Source organism: Galeopterus variegatus, unplaced genomic scaffold, assembly GCF_000696425.1.
Source record: "Galeopterus variegatus unplaced genomic scaffold, G_variegatus-3.0.2 Scaffold3264, whole genome shotgun sequence".
NCBI classification, from domain to species: domain Eukaryota; kingdom Metazoa; phylum Chordata; class Mammalia; order Dermoptera; family Cynocephalidae; genus Galeopterus; species Galeopterus variegatus.
The window spans coordinates 209946-225534 of NW_007729375.1; the positions used below are offsets into that span (position 1 = coordinate 209946).

General features: G+C 34.0%; 1 protein-coding gene across 1 annotated transcript in view; it reads left to right on the forward strand.

Moving 5' to 3' along the window:
* The window catches only part of LOC103600211 (gamma-1-syntrophin-like), a 152742-nt gene that overhangs the window by 57585 nt on the left and 79568 nt on the right, over positions 1-15589 (forward strand). Inside the window, exons 3-6 of the mRNA XM_008584457.1 lie at positions 5368-5424; positions 13814-13871; positions 14670-14713; positions 14807-14848. Of these exons, the coding sequence (XP_008582679.1) occupies positions 5368-5424; positions 13814-13871; positions 14670-14713; positions 14807-14848 (201 nt within the window). The remainder of the gene's footprint in view (positions 1-5367; positions 5425-13813; positions 13872-14669; positions 14714-14806; positions 14849-15589) is intronic.

Sequence of the window (15589 nt, forward strand, 5' to 3'; positions counted from 1 at the left end):
TCTCTTTTTTCCTATATAACCTATTTGCTTCTATCGCACAAAATAATAAATTTTCCAACTGATAAGCTCTGTAGTTTCTGTATTGTTTCTAATTCTTCATGAACTTCTCACATACATATCCCAAAAATCCCTATTGCTCAGATATATGATGCCAAGATTTATTTTTTTGGTTACATGTATATTTTCATCTCCATATAGTACATACAGTACATGTATATATTTCCCATACAGTTCATACAGTGCACATACATATTTTTTAAACATAATATAATATTCCAGAAAGCAATTGTGATAATTGTATTTTTCTACAAAGCATACTAAGTATTTTACACAGGCTTTTTTCATAACATTGATACTGGTTATTTAGGTGTGCAGCAAGTCTTCCTAAAGTCCATATTGTTATTCTTGGGCTCAATCCTTTGCATTTTGTAAGGAATAAGAAGATTAAAGAAAGGCATTTTATATATGTCAGAGTGTATATGATCACCAGTCTGTATTTTGTACTTTGAAAAATAAAATAACCGAAAATACCTTGGTCTCCCAAAGGACAGTGCTTTGCTACCAGGCAATACCCTTTAGGACACTCAAGATGTATTAACTAAATACACTTCAAGATTGGCTTCCAGATATTGTCTGATTTATGAGGTGAGCAGCTGAAACAATTTCTTTTTTTTTTTTTTGTCTTTTTGGGGGTGAGGGGTAAGAACCCAATGTGGAGAGGTGGAGAGAGAAGAGAGTGGCAGAGCGAACACAAGCACAGACCACCATTGCAGTGACCAATTTAAAATTTTGATTTTAAAACACCAAGTAATTTGTTTTGCCCATTTCTCTTAACTTTCTTAAAAGTAAGCTAACAGAGCAACAGCATATGGAGGTGCTGGCTGGAGTTTGCTTGTGCATTGAGTGTGTGCCCAGGTGTTTAAAAAACATTAAAATAAGTGCTGCTTCTGAGATTTTCAGCAGTTTCTGCTGACTCTTTAGTCTCTCCAAACTCCTTTCCGCACTAGCAATTTTGTATTTGATTTGGAACACGTTCTAAACATTCTCCACCAAAGACTGGAAGGCAGACTTACAGAGAAAGAGGAAAGGCATCAGAGACCTCTGACGACCCTGGTGCCCATACCTTCCCGTCAGAGGAATGCAGCACTTCAGTGCACAGTTAGCTGCTGTGCAAAAATCACTGACTGACTTGCCCTCATAGCTAATGACTGCTGTGCATGATGTTCTAGGAAATTTAGGTGATGGCATTTGCTAATTAAAATGCATTTGCTCTGACTGAAATTTTTATTTTAAGACAATTGATGTGGGTTGTCTAAGCTAACTGCCCTGTTGATTTAGATATTATTTTAAGGAATCAAGTGTTTATTCCTTACAGAAAGAAATTAAGAAAATGGTTCCTATCATCCAAGAGCTTTAGTTTAGTCTGATGGGCAATTTTGTAACAGTAGTTTCCCTGTGTGTTTTATAAGAATAAAGATCACTATTTAATTCACCTATCCCTGGGTTTGAGTCTTTCAGTATCTGAACTACTCTGCATTGTAGATATTTGAATGTGAAGTGGATACATGTAAATTAGATATTTAAATGACTGTTAGGTAAGAAGTCCTGTCTAGAATATTAGATTTTGTATGTGTTTTATGTATGTGTGTATGTTCATATTCATTGTTTCAGGGCTGGCACGTGGCTTGCTTGGGAGAGTGTGGTGCTGATTAACACCAAGATCACAGGTTCAGATACCTATATAGGAATGGCTGGTTAGCTTATTTGGGAAAGTGTGGTGCTGACAACACCAAGTCAAGGGTTAAGATCCGCTTACTAGTCATCTTAAAAAACTTGCTTGGGAGAGTGTGGTGCTGATTAACACCAAGATCACAGGTTCAGATACCTATATAGGGATGGCTGGTTAGCTTATTTGGGAAAGTGTGGTGCTGACAACACCAAGTCAAGGGTTAAGATCCGCTTACTAGTCATCTTAAAAAAATATATATATTGTTTCTATTATATACCAGGGTCCTTCACAAATATTAATCCTAAAACTGAAGTTGTTACTGTATTATTTATCCACATTTTTCAGATTTGGAAACAAAGGCTCACAGGGTTTAAGTAATTTGCCAAACATACTAAGTTGTGAATATTTGAGTCATTGATAAATTCTCTGACTTTAATTCCAATATTGTTTGCAATGTTCAGCCTTCCTGTGATAAGTACTTTAATGGGAAATAAAGATTAGTTGATTTAATACATTGCTCTTGTCCTGTTAAATAAAAGGACATTTCCAATAAATTCATGTTTTAATTAGATTTTGTGTACATATAATACTCATGTTCATCTCTCTTTTTGGTTTTGTACAGGTGTGTTTATATTCATAGGCTTTGCAACATAGATTCTGAAGCACTGAATGTACCCATACCTCTGGTTGCACAGATGGAGAGTATGTAACACTCAGCTTACAAATTAAAAAGATGGAGTTTATGATATTATTTAATATAGATAGTATGTTTTATATTTCAAGTTGCTCTGTATAAATTGTAATACACATATAGACTTAGTTGTGTAAATATAACTTTAATGTGGTTTGAAAACATAATTTGGTGACAGGTTATAAGAGCAGAATAAGTATTTTTAAAATGGATGAAATTATGAAGCACATTGACAAAATGAAGAAAATGTATATTATTAAATGCTATTATTTGCATTAGCTTTTAGAAATAAATATATACCAATATCCACCAAAAAGGCTTATTTTAAATATTCTAAATATATTCATAATAGTTAATATTATCTCAATTTCTAGTATGCTGATCTCATTCTTTAGGCATTATTTTGTTTCATTCACAAAAACTAAATATTTGGCCAAAAAAAGAAGCTTGTGACCTTACCAAAATAATGAGTTTTTATGCTATTTAAAAATATTTAGCCAGAGCCACCAGAAACACACATTTTTACTATTTTCTCTTTGTTATTTTTAAATGATGTTATCTGTTCCACACAGTCCCTATAAAAGAAGGGAGTAAGGGAATACTTCATCTATAAGAAAGAGACAGTATTTACACTTGGAAATGAATAATATAGCCAAATAAATCTGGCATTTATGGAGACACAGGGACCAGATACCAAATATCTATCCCAGGTGCAGGGGAGAAGGTCAGGTGTCCCAAATGGTTATGCATCGGGAAGGTTCAAGAAGACTGATGTAAAAGGAGCAGGTTATAAATAAAGCTGTCAGCCCTTCAGTATGCCTCCAAAGTATGCGTTGTGTAGAGATGATTGCCTCAAAGCAGAGTAATACTGATTTATTAAATTTGTAATTACAGAATTTATCCAAATGTGACTTTTTGTGCTCATAGTGTCATCTTTGTGATTTTTTTTTTACAAGTAATCTAAAGACTTTATTCAAATATTGCCATTTGTCCCAATAATGTTCTTTATCATAAAAGAAAGAAAATTTTCTTTGTTCAAGATCCAATCCAGGATCACATGTTTCATTTAGTTGTGTCTCTTTAGTTTGGAACTGTTCCTCAGATAATAGTTAATATTATCTCAATTTCTAGTATGCTGATCTCATTCTTTAGGCATTATTTTGTTTCATTCACAAAAACTAAATATTTGGCCAAAAAAAGAAGCTTGTGACCTTACCAAAATAATGAGTTTTTATGCTATTTAAAAATATTTAGCCAGAGCCACCAGAAACACACATTTTTACTATTTTCTCTTTGTTATTTTTAAATGATGTTATCTGTTCCACACAGTCCCTATAAAAGAAGGGAGTAAGGGAATACTTCATCTATAAGAAAGAGACAGTATTTACACTTGGAAATGAATAATATAGCCAAATAAATCTGGCATTTATGGAGACACAGGGACCAGATACCAAATATCTATCCCAGGTGCAGGGGAGAAGGTCAGGTGTCCCAAATGGTTATGCATCGGGAAGGTTCAAGAAGACTGATGTAAAAGGAGCAGGTTATAAATAAAGCTGTCAGCCCTTCAGTATGCCTCCAAAGTATGCGTTGTGTAGAGATGATTGCCTCAAAGCAGAGTAATACTGATTTATTAAATTTGTAATTACAGAATTTATCCAAATGTGACTTTTTGTGCTCATAGTGTCATCTTTGTGATTTTTTTTTTACAAGTAATCTAAAGACTTTATTCAAATATTGCCATTTGTCCCAATAATGTTCTTTATCATAAAAGAAAGAAAATTTTCTTTGTTCAAGATCCAATCCAGGATCACATGTTTCATTTAGTTGTGTCTCTTTAGTTTGGAACTGTTCCTCAGTCTTTCTTTGTCTGATATGATCTTGACAGTTTTGACAAGTATCAGCCAGTTATTTTACAAAATGTTCTTCAGTTTGGGTTTGTCTAATTTTTTCCTCATGGTTAGCTTTTCTGATAGGAATACCATTGAAGTGATGATGTAGCCTGTCAAGAGGCACGTGTTAGTGTTTGTCCCATTTCTGGTGATGTTGCCTGTTTTCCCCCTGGGAAGTTGCTGTGTTTTCTTTTTGTAATTAATAAGTATTTTGGTACTGACACTTTCGAGACTGCAAATATTCTGTTTCTCATCACTTTTGATCCATAGGTTATAGCATCTTTGTGATTTTTAAGTTTCATAGGGCAGTGACTGAATTATTGTGTACACGGGGAAACTGATTTGAGAATTCATAATGCCATTATCATTATTACTTACACATGTAATTCATTCTTTTTCTAAGTGAGCAATTAAGTGTTTTGAACTTGGTTTATTCAGTTTCAAGTTTAGGTGCTGGGGCATGGCAGCCTCCCAGCCCACCTCTCAAATCCCAAGCAAGATGACTTGATGGTGCTAGAGATAACACCTTGGCTGACAAAGTTAGTATTTACCATTGAATTGAGTTACTTTTATGTCAGCAAAAACTTGTCATTTCTTAGACAACAAAAACACACCTCTCAAATCCCAAGCAAGATGACTTGATGGTGCTAGAGATAACACCTTGGCTGACAAAGGTAGTATTTACCATTGGATTGAGTTACTTTTATGTCAGCAAAAACTTGTCATTTCTTAGACAACAAAAACACATAAAGTGAAAATGAGAAAAGGTGTAAAAGTTAATTTTCCAAAATACGTCTAACAAATAGTTGAAAAGAACTTAACTTTTAAGAGTTTAGGAGTTTAATAACACTATAGACTCTTGTATTTTGACAAATAAACCTTAGATTTAAAAATTATATAACACTTCATCTATTGCAAGATTTGGAGCCTCTTCGCTGTCACAAAGTATTTCTTTTTCTTTAAAGAACAAAAGCAAAACCCAGAGGAAGACAATGGTGTGTAAGTACAGTACGTATGAGGGAATGCTAACCACTCTTAAAAATCCTGTCTTTCAGGAAAGAACGGTGACCATCAGAAGACAAACAGTAGGAGGATTTGGATTAAGCATAAAGGTAGCTGCCTTTCAGTCTATCCTTACAAAGGCCGAGCTGTAAGGGTGAACTTGTGTGTACTTTAATGTTTGCTGATTAATAATTAGACAAGTATGGCTATAGCAAACTACTGAATATTTGGACTGGGATGTAAGTTGGTTCTCATAGAAACCTGGCCACTCTTTATCTTTTGATTCAGAAATTTTAGAAAAGGATTTGGGAAGTTTACCTTACCTGGCACTGAATATAGCTCATTGAGCTTATCTAGTTTCATTTAAAATATCAAATATGATGTTTCTGTGTACATATATTCCTACAACCAACCAGAGTAGGAAATGCCAACCTGCAGAGAACAGAGCAGCAAGTACAAGTTTTATACTAAGAAGGTCTGATAGCGAGTGAAGTATTAGTGGTATTCTATTTATCTTTTTCTTTGTTTAGTTTTCATTTTTATTAAATAAATCAGTAAATTCCATTTTATAAAGCCATTTTATAAAGCGTAGGACAAACTTAAATTTCTAGCACATAGTTTATTTTAAAAGTGACCATATTTGTTCATTTACTTTTATTACTACATTTTAAAGAGCTTTTATTTTTGTATATTATTGACTATTAAACATGTATCACACCTGTAATTTATTATCTTTGATATAAAAGAGAAATTTTGAAAAGATAGGAAATTATATAAATATTGAGGCATTAACCCAAGGACTTTAATGCCCTTAACAAATGTACATCTCTGCATAGATAATTGAAATTTGACTTTATCTTGATTCTTGGGTTGGGCATTTTATTTATGTAGGGTAAAAATCATTTATACATCTCAGGTATACATACATTTCATGAAATTTTAGCAGAGCCCCAGTTAAATATGCATGAAAAGCAGAACTCCAAGTTTTGTGAATATCAGCTCTAGTCAACTTTGTGAAAATGACTCAGAAGAGATCAATATGTAATAACATTGTGTTGTCACTGATAAGAATATTACTATATAAAACATTCGTTTTAAAAAGTATTTTGTGCTTTTACCTTTTCTATCACCAACTAAGACCAGGGAGGCATGCAGAAAAATGAACTAAATCCAATAGTAAATGTTTAAGTCCATGAACTAAATCTAATAGTAAAAGTTGATTTTATTTAATATAAGCATTTTTACTGATCCTAGCACTAATGCTATTTCTGGTAGTGGAATGGAGCTATATTAATTTTGTGTCAGCTGGAAATGTTTTGTTTTGTTTTTGCTATTTCTATTTGTAATTCAAACCCAATAATGCAATGTTATTTATCTTTATTAAAATAGCACATTTTAATCTAGACAATTTCTAAAGCATCAAGAATTTTGCTAAATGAATATTTTCAGTTTAATATTTTCATTATTTCAATCCAAACAAAACTATCATACACATAATAAACAAAATAATTTTCTGTATTTTCCATTCAAAATATTGGCTGCAAAAGTAATAAGTGGACTGTGATCAGTGCCATATATTAGAAGGTTTGACAAAAAAAGGAAATCATTTTAAAATTGTTATGACACACACTAAACAGAAATACCAATATATCAACATTTTTATTTAGAATATTACCTATTCATTCCAAAGAGATCTTTTTATGGCTTTTCATTTCATCTTTCTTAATACTTACCTCTGAACTTGGTTTTCCTGTTGTTTAAACTATATTTCATTCTGATAAATGTATATCAAAGTATGATTATTTATTTATTTTAAACAGCAATGTTATTATACAAATCTCTTTTCCCTGTCATATGTGAATTGGATAAACTATTGTGTTTATATGTTAGAACTATTTTCTTTAGATCTGAGAATTAGAAAAAAATTTACATAATGAACATTTAAAAGAATCATTCTAGGCTAGAAGCAGAATTAATATTTCGATGTTGAACCATTTATTTATTGCTGTCAGGAGCAATTTGAGCCACTAATACTTGTATAACTATGGACATAAATATATAAACATAAATTTTACCCTTACTTGTGTCAGTTAAGTAACCACCTCTGGCAGACACTGGAAGTTTTGTGGTGAGAAGTATTAATTAAAACCTGTACCATCTCAACTGGAGACAGCAGAAGGAAGACAGTATGTTAGACGATTGAAAAGGCCTTTACCAATGTAGGCTCTTCCAGGGGCTCTTGAATTTCTCTCAACTTAGAACAGCTCTAGTACTTCAGTCTTACCTTCCAAAAACTCTTTTTAAAAAGGGAGGTGCCCGCCTCCGCCTGCAGGAAGCTTTGCTTATCCAAGCTCTTTTCACTCTGGGGTTGCCTTTCGGAAGCTTTTTCATGCCTGGTGTAACTTTAGGTCCTTCTTGACAGTGATTTAGGTTCTTACTGGGCGTTATCAGGATTCAGTCCTCCTTGATTAAAACATTTTTCGGAAGTTTAAAAACTTGGGTGATTTTTCCCCACTCCTGTTTTTCGTTTCAGTTTGCCTCTTAGTAAAAAGTCACACTCTTCCATTTACTTATTCTTGATTTTCACAGAATAATCTGGATTTCTGCAAAACTTGACAAAATAATCAATAAACTTTCCACTTACAATTGCATGTTCTTCTCTCTGTTCTCAGACTGAAACGGATTCCCTTGAAGGGATCAGGCCAGCTAGGGTGTAGCCTGAGTTCTCCCACAGGATTTCTCTCCCCCTGCGGGTCCTGCCCGAGCCCGGGGCCCCTGTCCAGCTTTCCGCAGCTGCAGCCCGGCTGCCACCGGCGTCTCCCGCCTCCTCGCCCAGCTCCGTGTTTCTGCGTCCTTCCTCTCTGGCCCTTCTCGTAGACTCTTCCTTTCAAGTGCTCGGCCCTATAGTATGGACCGTCCTGATACTTGTCACTTATGTAAATAACTTAGTAGTTTCCACAATTGCATCCACTTTTGCATCACAGGATCTAATATTCTTGTATTTTTGCTTCGTTCTTCCAAGAATGATCACAGGCAATAGTCACCTTAAAGTACACCATCATCTTGCCCTTGTGAGACTTTTATTTTCCTTATCTTTTAAAATACAATCATCCATTTGCATATTATTAAATTATACCTCTGGTCATTTTCATTAAAAAAAAAATAACCTTTGGGGGAAAGGATGTCTTAAATGTTGTTACTAGAAAAATATTTTGTGCAGAATTTTTCAACATACAGAACTTTTCTTTATGTAAGCAATAAATTATCTATGTCTTTTAAGTAAATATCAGTGATCAAAGGTGATTTCTATTGGAAGTTTTAACTTTGCAGCAATAAAAAATATAGTTATTATTACCCTTAATCATCCTATTATTTATAAGCAACAATTGCTAGTATTTATTACCTGCTCATTAAGTGCCACATTCTGAACTAAATACTATACATCTTGTTTAATTTGGCTTTATCAACCAGTGTATCAGTCCGTTTTGTGTTGCTATAATGGAATACCTGAGACTGGGTGATTTTATAAAGAAAAACAACATTTATTGCTTACAGTTTCTGAGGCTGGGAAGTCCAAAGTCCATCTGGTGGTGATGACAGTGACCCAGAGGTCTCATATTGCAAGATGGTGGAAGCAGAGAGAGCAGACAGAGAGAGGAAGACAGACTTTCCTCTTCTTTTAAAGCCCTCAGAACCACACCCTTGACCACTATTTTTAATCCATTCACTACTGCATGGTCCAACAACCCAATCACCTCTTCAAGGCTCCACCTTTCAATTACCATAATAGGATTTCCCACCCTCTTAACAGTTACAGTCAGGGTTAAGTTTCTAAAACATAAAATTTGGGGGGCACAATTTAAGATTCAGGGAGTTTTGGGGGGACATAATTCAATCCACTACAACCAGCAAATTAGATAACTATTGTGATTCCTTCCACAGACAATTAGATTAAGTATTGAGGGATAAGTAACTTATCCATTGTTATAAATTGCAGAGCTGGGCCTCAATCCCACCCAAAGCTTAGACAAAGTCCTTGCCCTTAATAACTATGCTCTATATCTTAAAACCTGGACTAAATTATATCTAAACTCTCCACTTGGTGACACAAATCATGTTTCTTCTCTATTTTCACATTCTGAAGTAAAATAATCAAAATGCCAGGATCAAGCAAGCAATTTCATAATATCAAGAGGTGATAACTGTATTTAATTGTATCAGATTTACCAAATAAAAATATATTTTCATAGTAGCTATAATAAATTACCATCTTTTAACTTATTAGTGATTTTGAGGGAAAAGTCTTTAAATAACAACTGCTGATATAAGTATACACACATGTTCTCATACATTTCTCACTAAACCCTCCCCTTATTCCTTTTACTTGAGTCTGATTTACTTGTTTCCACCATAGACAAAGTGGATGTGTACCTTTCCAACATAAACATAGGAAGATAACAGGGAAATGATAAGGCTCAGTTGAAGATTATGAATTCGTTCCAAGAATCAGTTAAAATCATTGACCATCATTTGAAAGAACCTTTCTTATTAAACAGCTTCATTGAGATATAATTTACATACCATACATTTTACCCATTTAGACTGTGCAATTCAATTGTGTTTAGTATATCCACAGATATGTGCAATACAGTCAATTTTAGGATATTTCATCACCTCAAGAGGAAACCCTGTATCCTTTATCCCCTGATTCCCCCCCACAGCCTTAAGCAATCACTAATCGATTTGTCTCTGTAGATTTCCGTATCTTTTATTTTTATACGAAGGCAATCATATGGTATGTGAGAAAGACCCTCAATTTTTGCCAAAACAAAACTGTGTTGTTCTTATTTGCTTACAAGTATTTTCCTTACTCTAAGAGCAAGAATAATAGTTGGGGTCTATGTATCTTTTTTCCCCTAGAGCCTAGAATATGATTGATTGATTGGGATAATGAAAATTTTAAAGTGAAAAGATTTCTTTGGCAAGATTCCCAGTGCTCTAAAAGCATTCTAGGTTTGATTTGGTGGCATTTCACAGTTATGCTGGCAAGATGATTGTGTAGAGTCATTCTCAAAATGCTTTGGATGAGACTTTGTATCCTTGTTCTTACATAGCTAGCTATAAAATCAATTATGCTTTGTAAAAAGAATGTTACGAGATTGAATGATGCATGTTTTAATATTATCTGGGCTGCACTTTAGAACATTGAGTTCCTTTTTCCTAATCTTGGGTCTTACCATTTGCTGGAATAATATTGCTCGGTTAATTCAGTCATTCTCCAGACAGTGATCCTGAGCCACATCCCTGGTGCAGGGACTCCTTAGGGAGAAGATGCTGAAGGAGCCCCAGCCTGACATCAGGCCATTTACACTGTTGCAAAAGTAGACTTTGATCAGATTGTTACACTGGCTCAAAAGTGAATTAATTCAAGTAAAGAGATACTGAAGGAGGGCCTTTTAGCAGAAATCTCAGGTACAGAGTGAATAGGAGTTTACTGGGTTAAGAATGAAGAAACAATCATTCCAGGCAGAGAAAGTAGTAAATGTTGACATCCTTTAGCACACAGAATGATGAATGTGGCTCTGAGGTGAAGCTGTGCAGGGAGACTGAGGCCACACAACAAACAACAGTTAAGGAATTGGATTTTTATTCAAAGTGTAATGGGAAGACTATTATCTGTTTTAAACAGAGCAAGCCACATTATTTGATTCTTGGCTGCAAAACCTTAAATTTTCCCATTTAGGTCCTGAAACAAATCTAATTAACTTTAATAGAACTGAGCTGCTCTCACATTTCATTCAATAAAGGAAGATACTATAATTTTAAGTTCTAATTTTATCCTCTGATCTTTCTCTTAAAATTTACTATCTAATTAATAAAGTCATTTGTTATAGAAATTAGTTTAAAAAATTTATCAGAGTTCCAAGTAAAAATATTAAAAAAAAATATAAAATAAAAAATAAAAAAACTCAAGCCATTGAAATTTCAGGAGAAATTTTCCATATAAAAGAAAAATTTTGTCAAAATGAATGTAAGTTACATTTTGTCATTAAAAGATAGTTATAAGTCTGATTGCTGAGGAAAGAATGGTATTATTGAGTTGACCTTAAGAAAATTGCCATCTCTAGGGCTGGCTGGTTAGCTCACTTGCCTGGTGCTGATAATACCGAGGTCAGTGGTTCAGATCTCCATACCAGCCAGCAGCCAAAAAAAAAGAAAAGAAAGAAAAGAAAAAAGAGGAATTACTATCAGCTTTTTCTCTAGACAGACTCAACAATACGTTTCCCACTGTTCTGCCATGATAACTCGCATTAAAAAATCTGAGCATTAAGAAAAACTACATTGTATATTGACAAAAAAAAAAAAAAAAAAGAACGAGGGGAAGAGAAAAAAAAAATTTTTGATTCAGTAGTGAAACAAGACAAAAGTGTGAGATCAAAAACAGCTGAAGGGAAATACTCTGATGATAGCCATACAGACCAGACTGGCATGAATGTTGTACCCCAAAGCATTTCAACCACAATATCTAGATAATTTATTTCATCTTTTTATGCTACCTAAAACTTCACCAGTTGATGATTCACTTGAGTTAAACAGGGTTTTTTCCTAAAAAATGTAAATGCATTTTTAATATCCTTTCCAATTTCCAAGTGTCTCTAGAAACTATTAGCAGCCATAGGCTAGGCCTAAAAAGCCTCAGACTTCATTCATTCATTTATTCATTCAATCAACAAACATTTCAAAGATAAAAAAGAGATTATTTCATGCAACGAAGTTGCATCAATGCACAAAATAAACAACCAGAAAACTTCAATACCCTCATAGAACTTACATTCTAGTAAGAAAGGGGAGAAGGAGAAAAAAATAATAAGTATAAGAAAAGACAAAATATTATAGTAGGTTAGAAGCTGATAGGTACAATGGGAAAAGAATAAAACAGAGTAGAGGGGATTAGAAACTTGGAGTCCTAACAAATAATCATTAAGGGTTTTAGAATCAATTAGTCCTTCATCTCACTTACCACTTTAATGCTGTGTGATTTTACTTATAAATCTTAATTGATAGACTTCAGTGGGATAATAGCTCCCTTTATTCAGTGTTTACCATGTGTTAGTTTTTATCCCACTCTCGGTCACAAATCACCATCCCTTTGGTGAGAGAAGAGACCATCTTAGACGGGATCAGTGAGTGTTAGGGACGTGCAGCGTGAAAGGCAGATCAGTGAGTGTTAGGGACGTGCAGCCTGAAAGGCAGATCTAAAATAAGGAGCCACTTTAGACCACGCCAGTGACTTTCTTCACAGAGTTAGTGAGGGGTGGGGGATGGATGGTGGGTTAGTGGAAATAGTGAGGAAAAGGGAGATGAGTAGTGTGTTTGAATTTCAACCTAAGTTTTCATTATCTTATTTATCACGTTTCACCTTAATATTCCAGAAGTAGAAAGGACTCTACTTGCCAATAAAGAGTTGAATAACAATGTTTTTCCCAAAAACAATTAACTATCTTATATTTAATTACACTGTTAACATGTTAAAAATTGACATTTATGGGTAAAAACGTTTCTGTTCTAAAATAAATTTTTGTCCTTATAAAAAAATAATAGAAGCTTAGGAGTTTTACATATTCTGAAGATTGAGCACCCCCAATGGAAATTTGATTGCCTTTTCAACTATGCTGTGTTACAAGTACTATGCTTCTTTTCTACATGACCCTTTATTTTTTAATATACCTATTTGATTTTTCATCTATGGCTTTCAAACTTCTCAACTCTGTAATAAAGAAATAGGATTTTTATGCAGTTATTTTAAAAATTTATTTTATTTTCCTTCATGTAAATTTAGTGCACTTATTTGTCTTACCTTTTTCATGTTTCATTTGGTCAAATAACAAAGCACTATGGCAATATTCCAGGCAGTGTATTTCATTCTGTAAATTGCTTGGTATGTACTCTCACACAAAGAGGAATCTAACACTAAGTAAGGAAATGCAAATGAGCCCCTTCTCCATTATGCATGCACATTCTAATTTTGTTTATCCATTTGTGCAGGTAAAGGTCTTTCTGGTCACTTAGCTTCCAGAGAGGTCTTTGTGGTGCAGGGACCTCTTTGGAAGCTAAGTCACCAGCACAGAATAATTCAGCCAGATAATAGAAATACATAATAATCTGGTTTTGGAATCCTAAATAAGAATCCCTACAGTGGACAGCATTACTACACATTGAATATAATGCCTATTTAAAGACATAATTGATCTTTTCTTGAGAAATGAAAACTTTCAATGTTAATTTTTATTAATTATTGGACGTCTCAGCTAAATGCTAAACAGGTGGATTAGTTTCATGGGGGCACCATCTACTGAGAGGAGAAATTTCACAAATTAACAAAATTTGCCTGCTGTCCACTCAACATAATATTCATAGCCTGTATAACAATTTCTTAGCTATATGCTGCATTAATCTTTACGAGGTTAAATAATACAATATATGATTTTCTCTTTCCAGGGAGGAGCAGAGCATAATATTCCAGTTGTCATTTCAAAAATCTCCAAGGAGCAAAGAGGTAACAAGTTTAGAGAATGATATAGTAGCCATTCCTTTGTGCCATTGTTTTTGAAGAGTGAATCATAAATTAGTATGTGTCTAGCTCCAGATTCCTCATGATCAGGCAGTAAGTGGCTGAGTTTGATTACTGAATCCATGCTCTTCATCACTTCACAGAAGGGCATCTCTCACAGAAGGGGAGCAAGAATGAAAGATAATAAACCATGAGACCCTGTATGAAGTACGGTCTGCATAGCTTTTCAACGGTTTCATTAAACAAATAAAACTAATGATAAGTCACACCTGGTAAAGGCAATTTCAGATTTTTTCCATTTTTCATATGCAGTTTTACTCACCCCTTCATATGAAACCTCATCTAAGAAAAGCAATGAAGATATAGAGCAATTGTTGCATTGACTGAAATCAGTAAATGTAATGTTTAAAAATAAAGTTGGAGTCAATTGCAGAGCTAATGGATTGACTGTCTATGACCTAAATATTATCACAGAGACCTCGGAATTATAAGTGCATGAGAAAAGTGTATTCATCCACCCAGAAATATCCACCAATTTTTTGCAGTTGTAAGGTCTGAAATGGTACAACTAAATAGAAACATCTCTGCATGTTTTTCAAAAAAGTGTACCAAATCATACTATTGTTTTGAATTTTCATTCCTAGTGGATTGTTTAAGATGCTAACTATGTAAAACATTTAAATTTTTGTTTCATTTATCAGTTTCACCTTTATTTCACTAACAAACTCTTTTGTCTGTGTGACAAAAATAGTCAATGTATAATCAATTGTTTTTCATTTACAGCTGAGCTTTCAGGACTGCTTTTTATTGGGGATGCAATTCTACAGGTATATATTTTATCATCAGTATCTACGTGCAACCAAAATAGAAAGTCAATTTACAATATAGCATGTGAAACTCTGCTTCTCTTTTCATTGCAGATAAATGGAATTAATGTGAGAAAGTGCAGACATGAAGAAGTGGTGAGTTTATTTTTTCCTAATGTCATAATTTTCATCATGTGCAAATACAGATTTGCATTGCTAGAAACTGTCATTTCATTCACTAGAAAGATATGACATCGGTCCAGTGTGCTGTTAAATTTTCAATCTACCTCTAAATTTATGCTTTTTTTTCCCCATTAGAAACATTTCAGTGAGTACTATCCAGGAAGAAATCCAGGATAAAATGTTTTTCAAAGAAATACTTACCAAAGATGGTCATTTGCTATGTTTTTCCAGTTTTTCTATTAATTCCTACCAGGTGAAATATATCTCTAAATCTTTGCAAATGTTTAGAAGTGTATAAACAATAAATTTATGTCTATAGAATCTCATACACTGGTAGTAGGGACAAATGGAAGAGCTTATAAAGACTACTTGTGTGCATGCATGTGGGTGTGTGAGACAGAGGGTGGGAGGGGGACAGAGATGTAGAGGAGCTCAAACTCAAGGCAGACAGCTTTAGCACTAGACAGGGTGCTCATCAATACTCTAGGATTTTCTTGGATATTTGTAAATGTGCAGATTCTAAGGCCCTGGAATTGGATTTTCTAATTCACCAAGTTTGGGTGAGCCCAGGAATTTGGATTTTAACAACTAGCCTAAATGGTTCTTTTGTAGGTGGCCTCTAAACTATACTTTGCGAGAGGCTGGAAGGTTGAAGAGCTTCTGCTGGGGATGATGAAATGACATAAGAAATGATACAGAAAGGAATAGGACAGC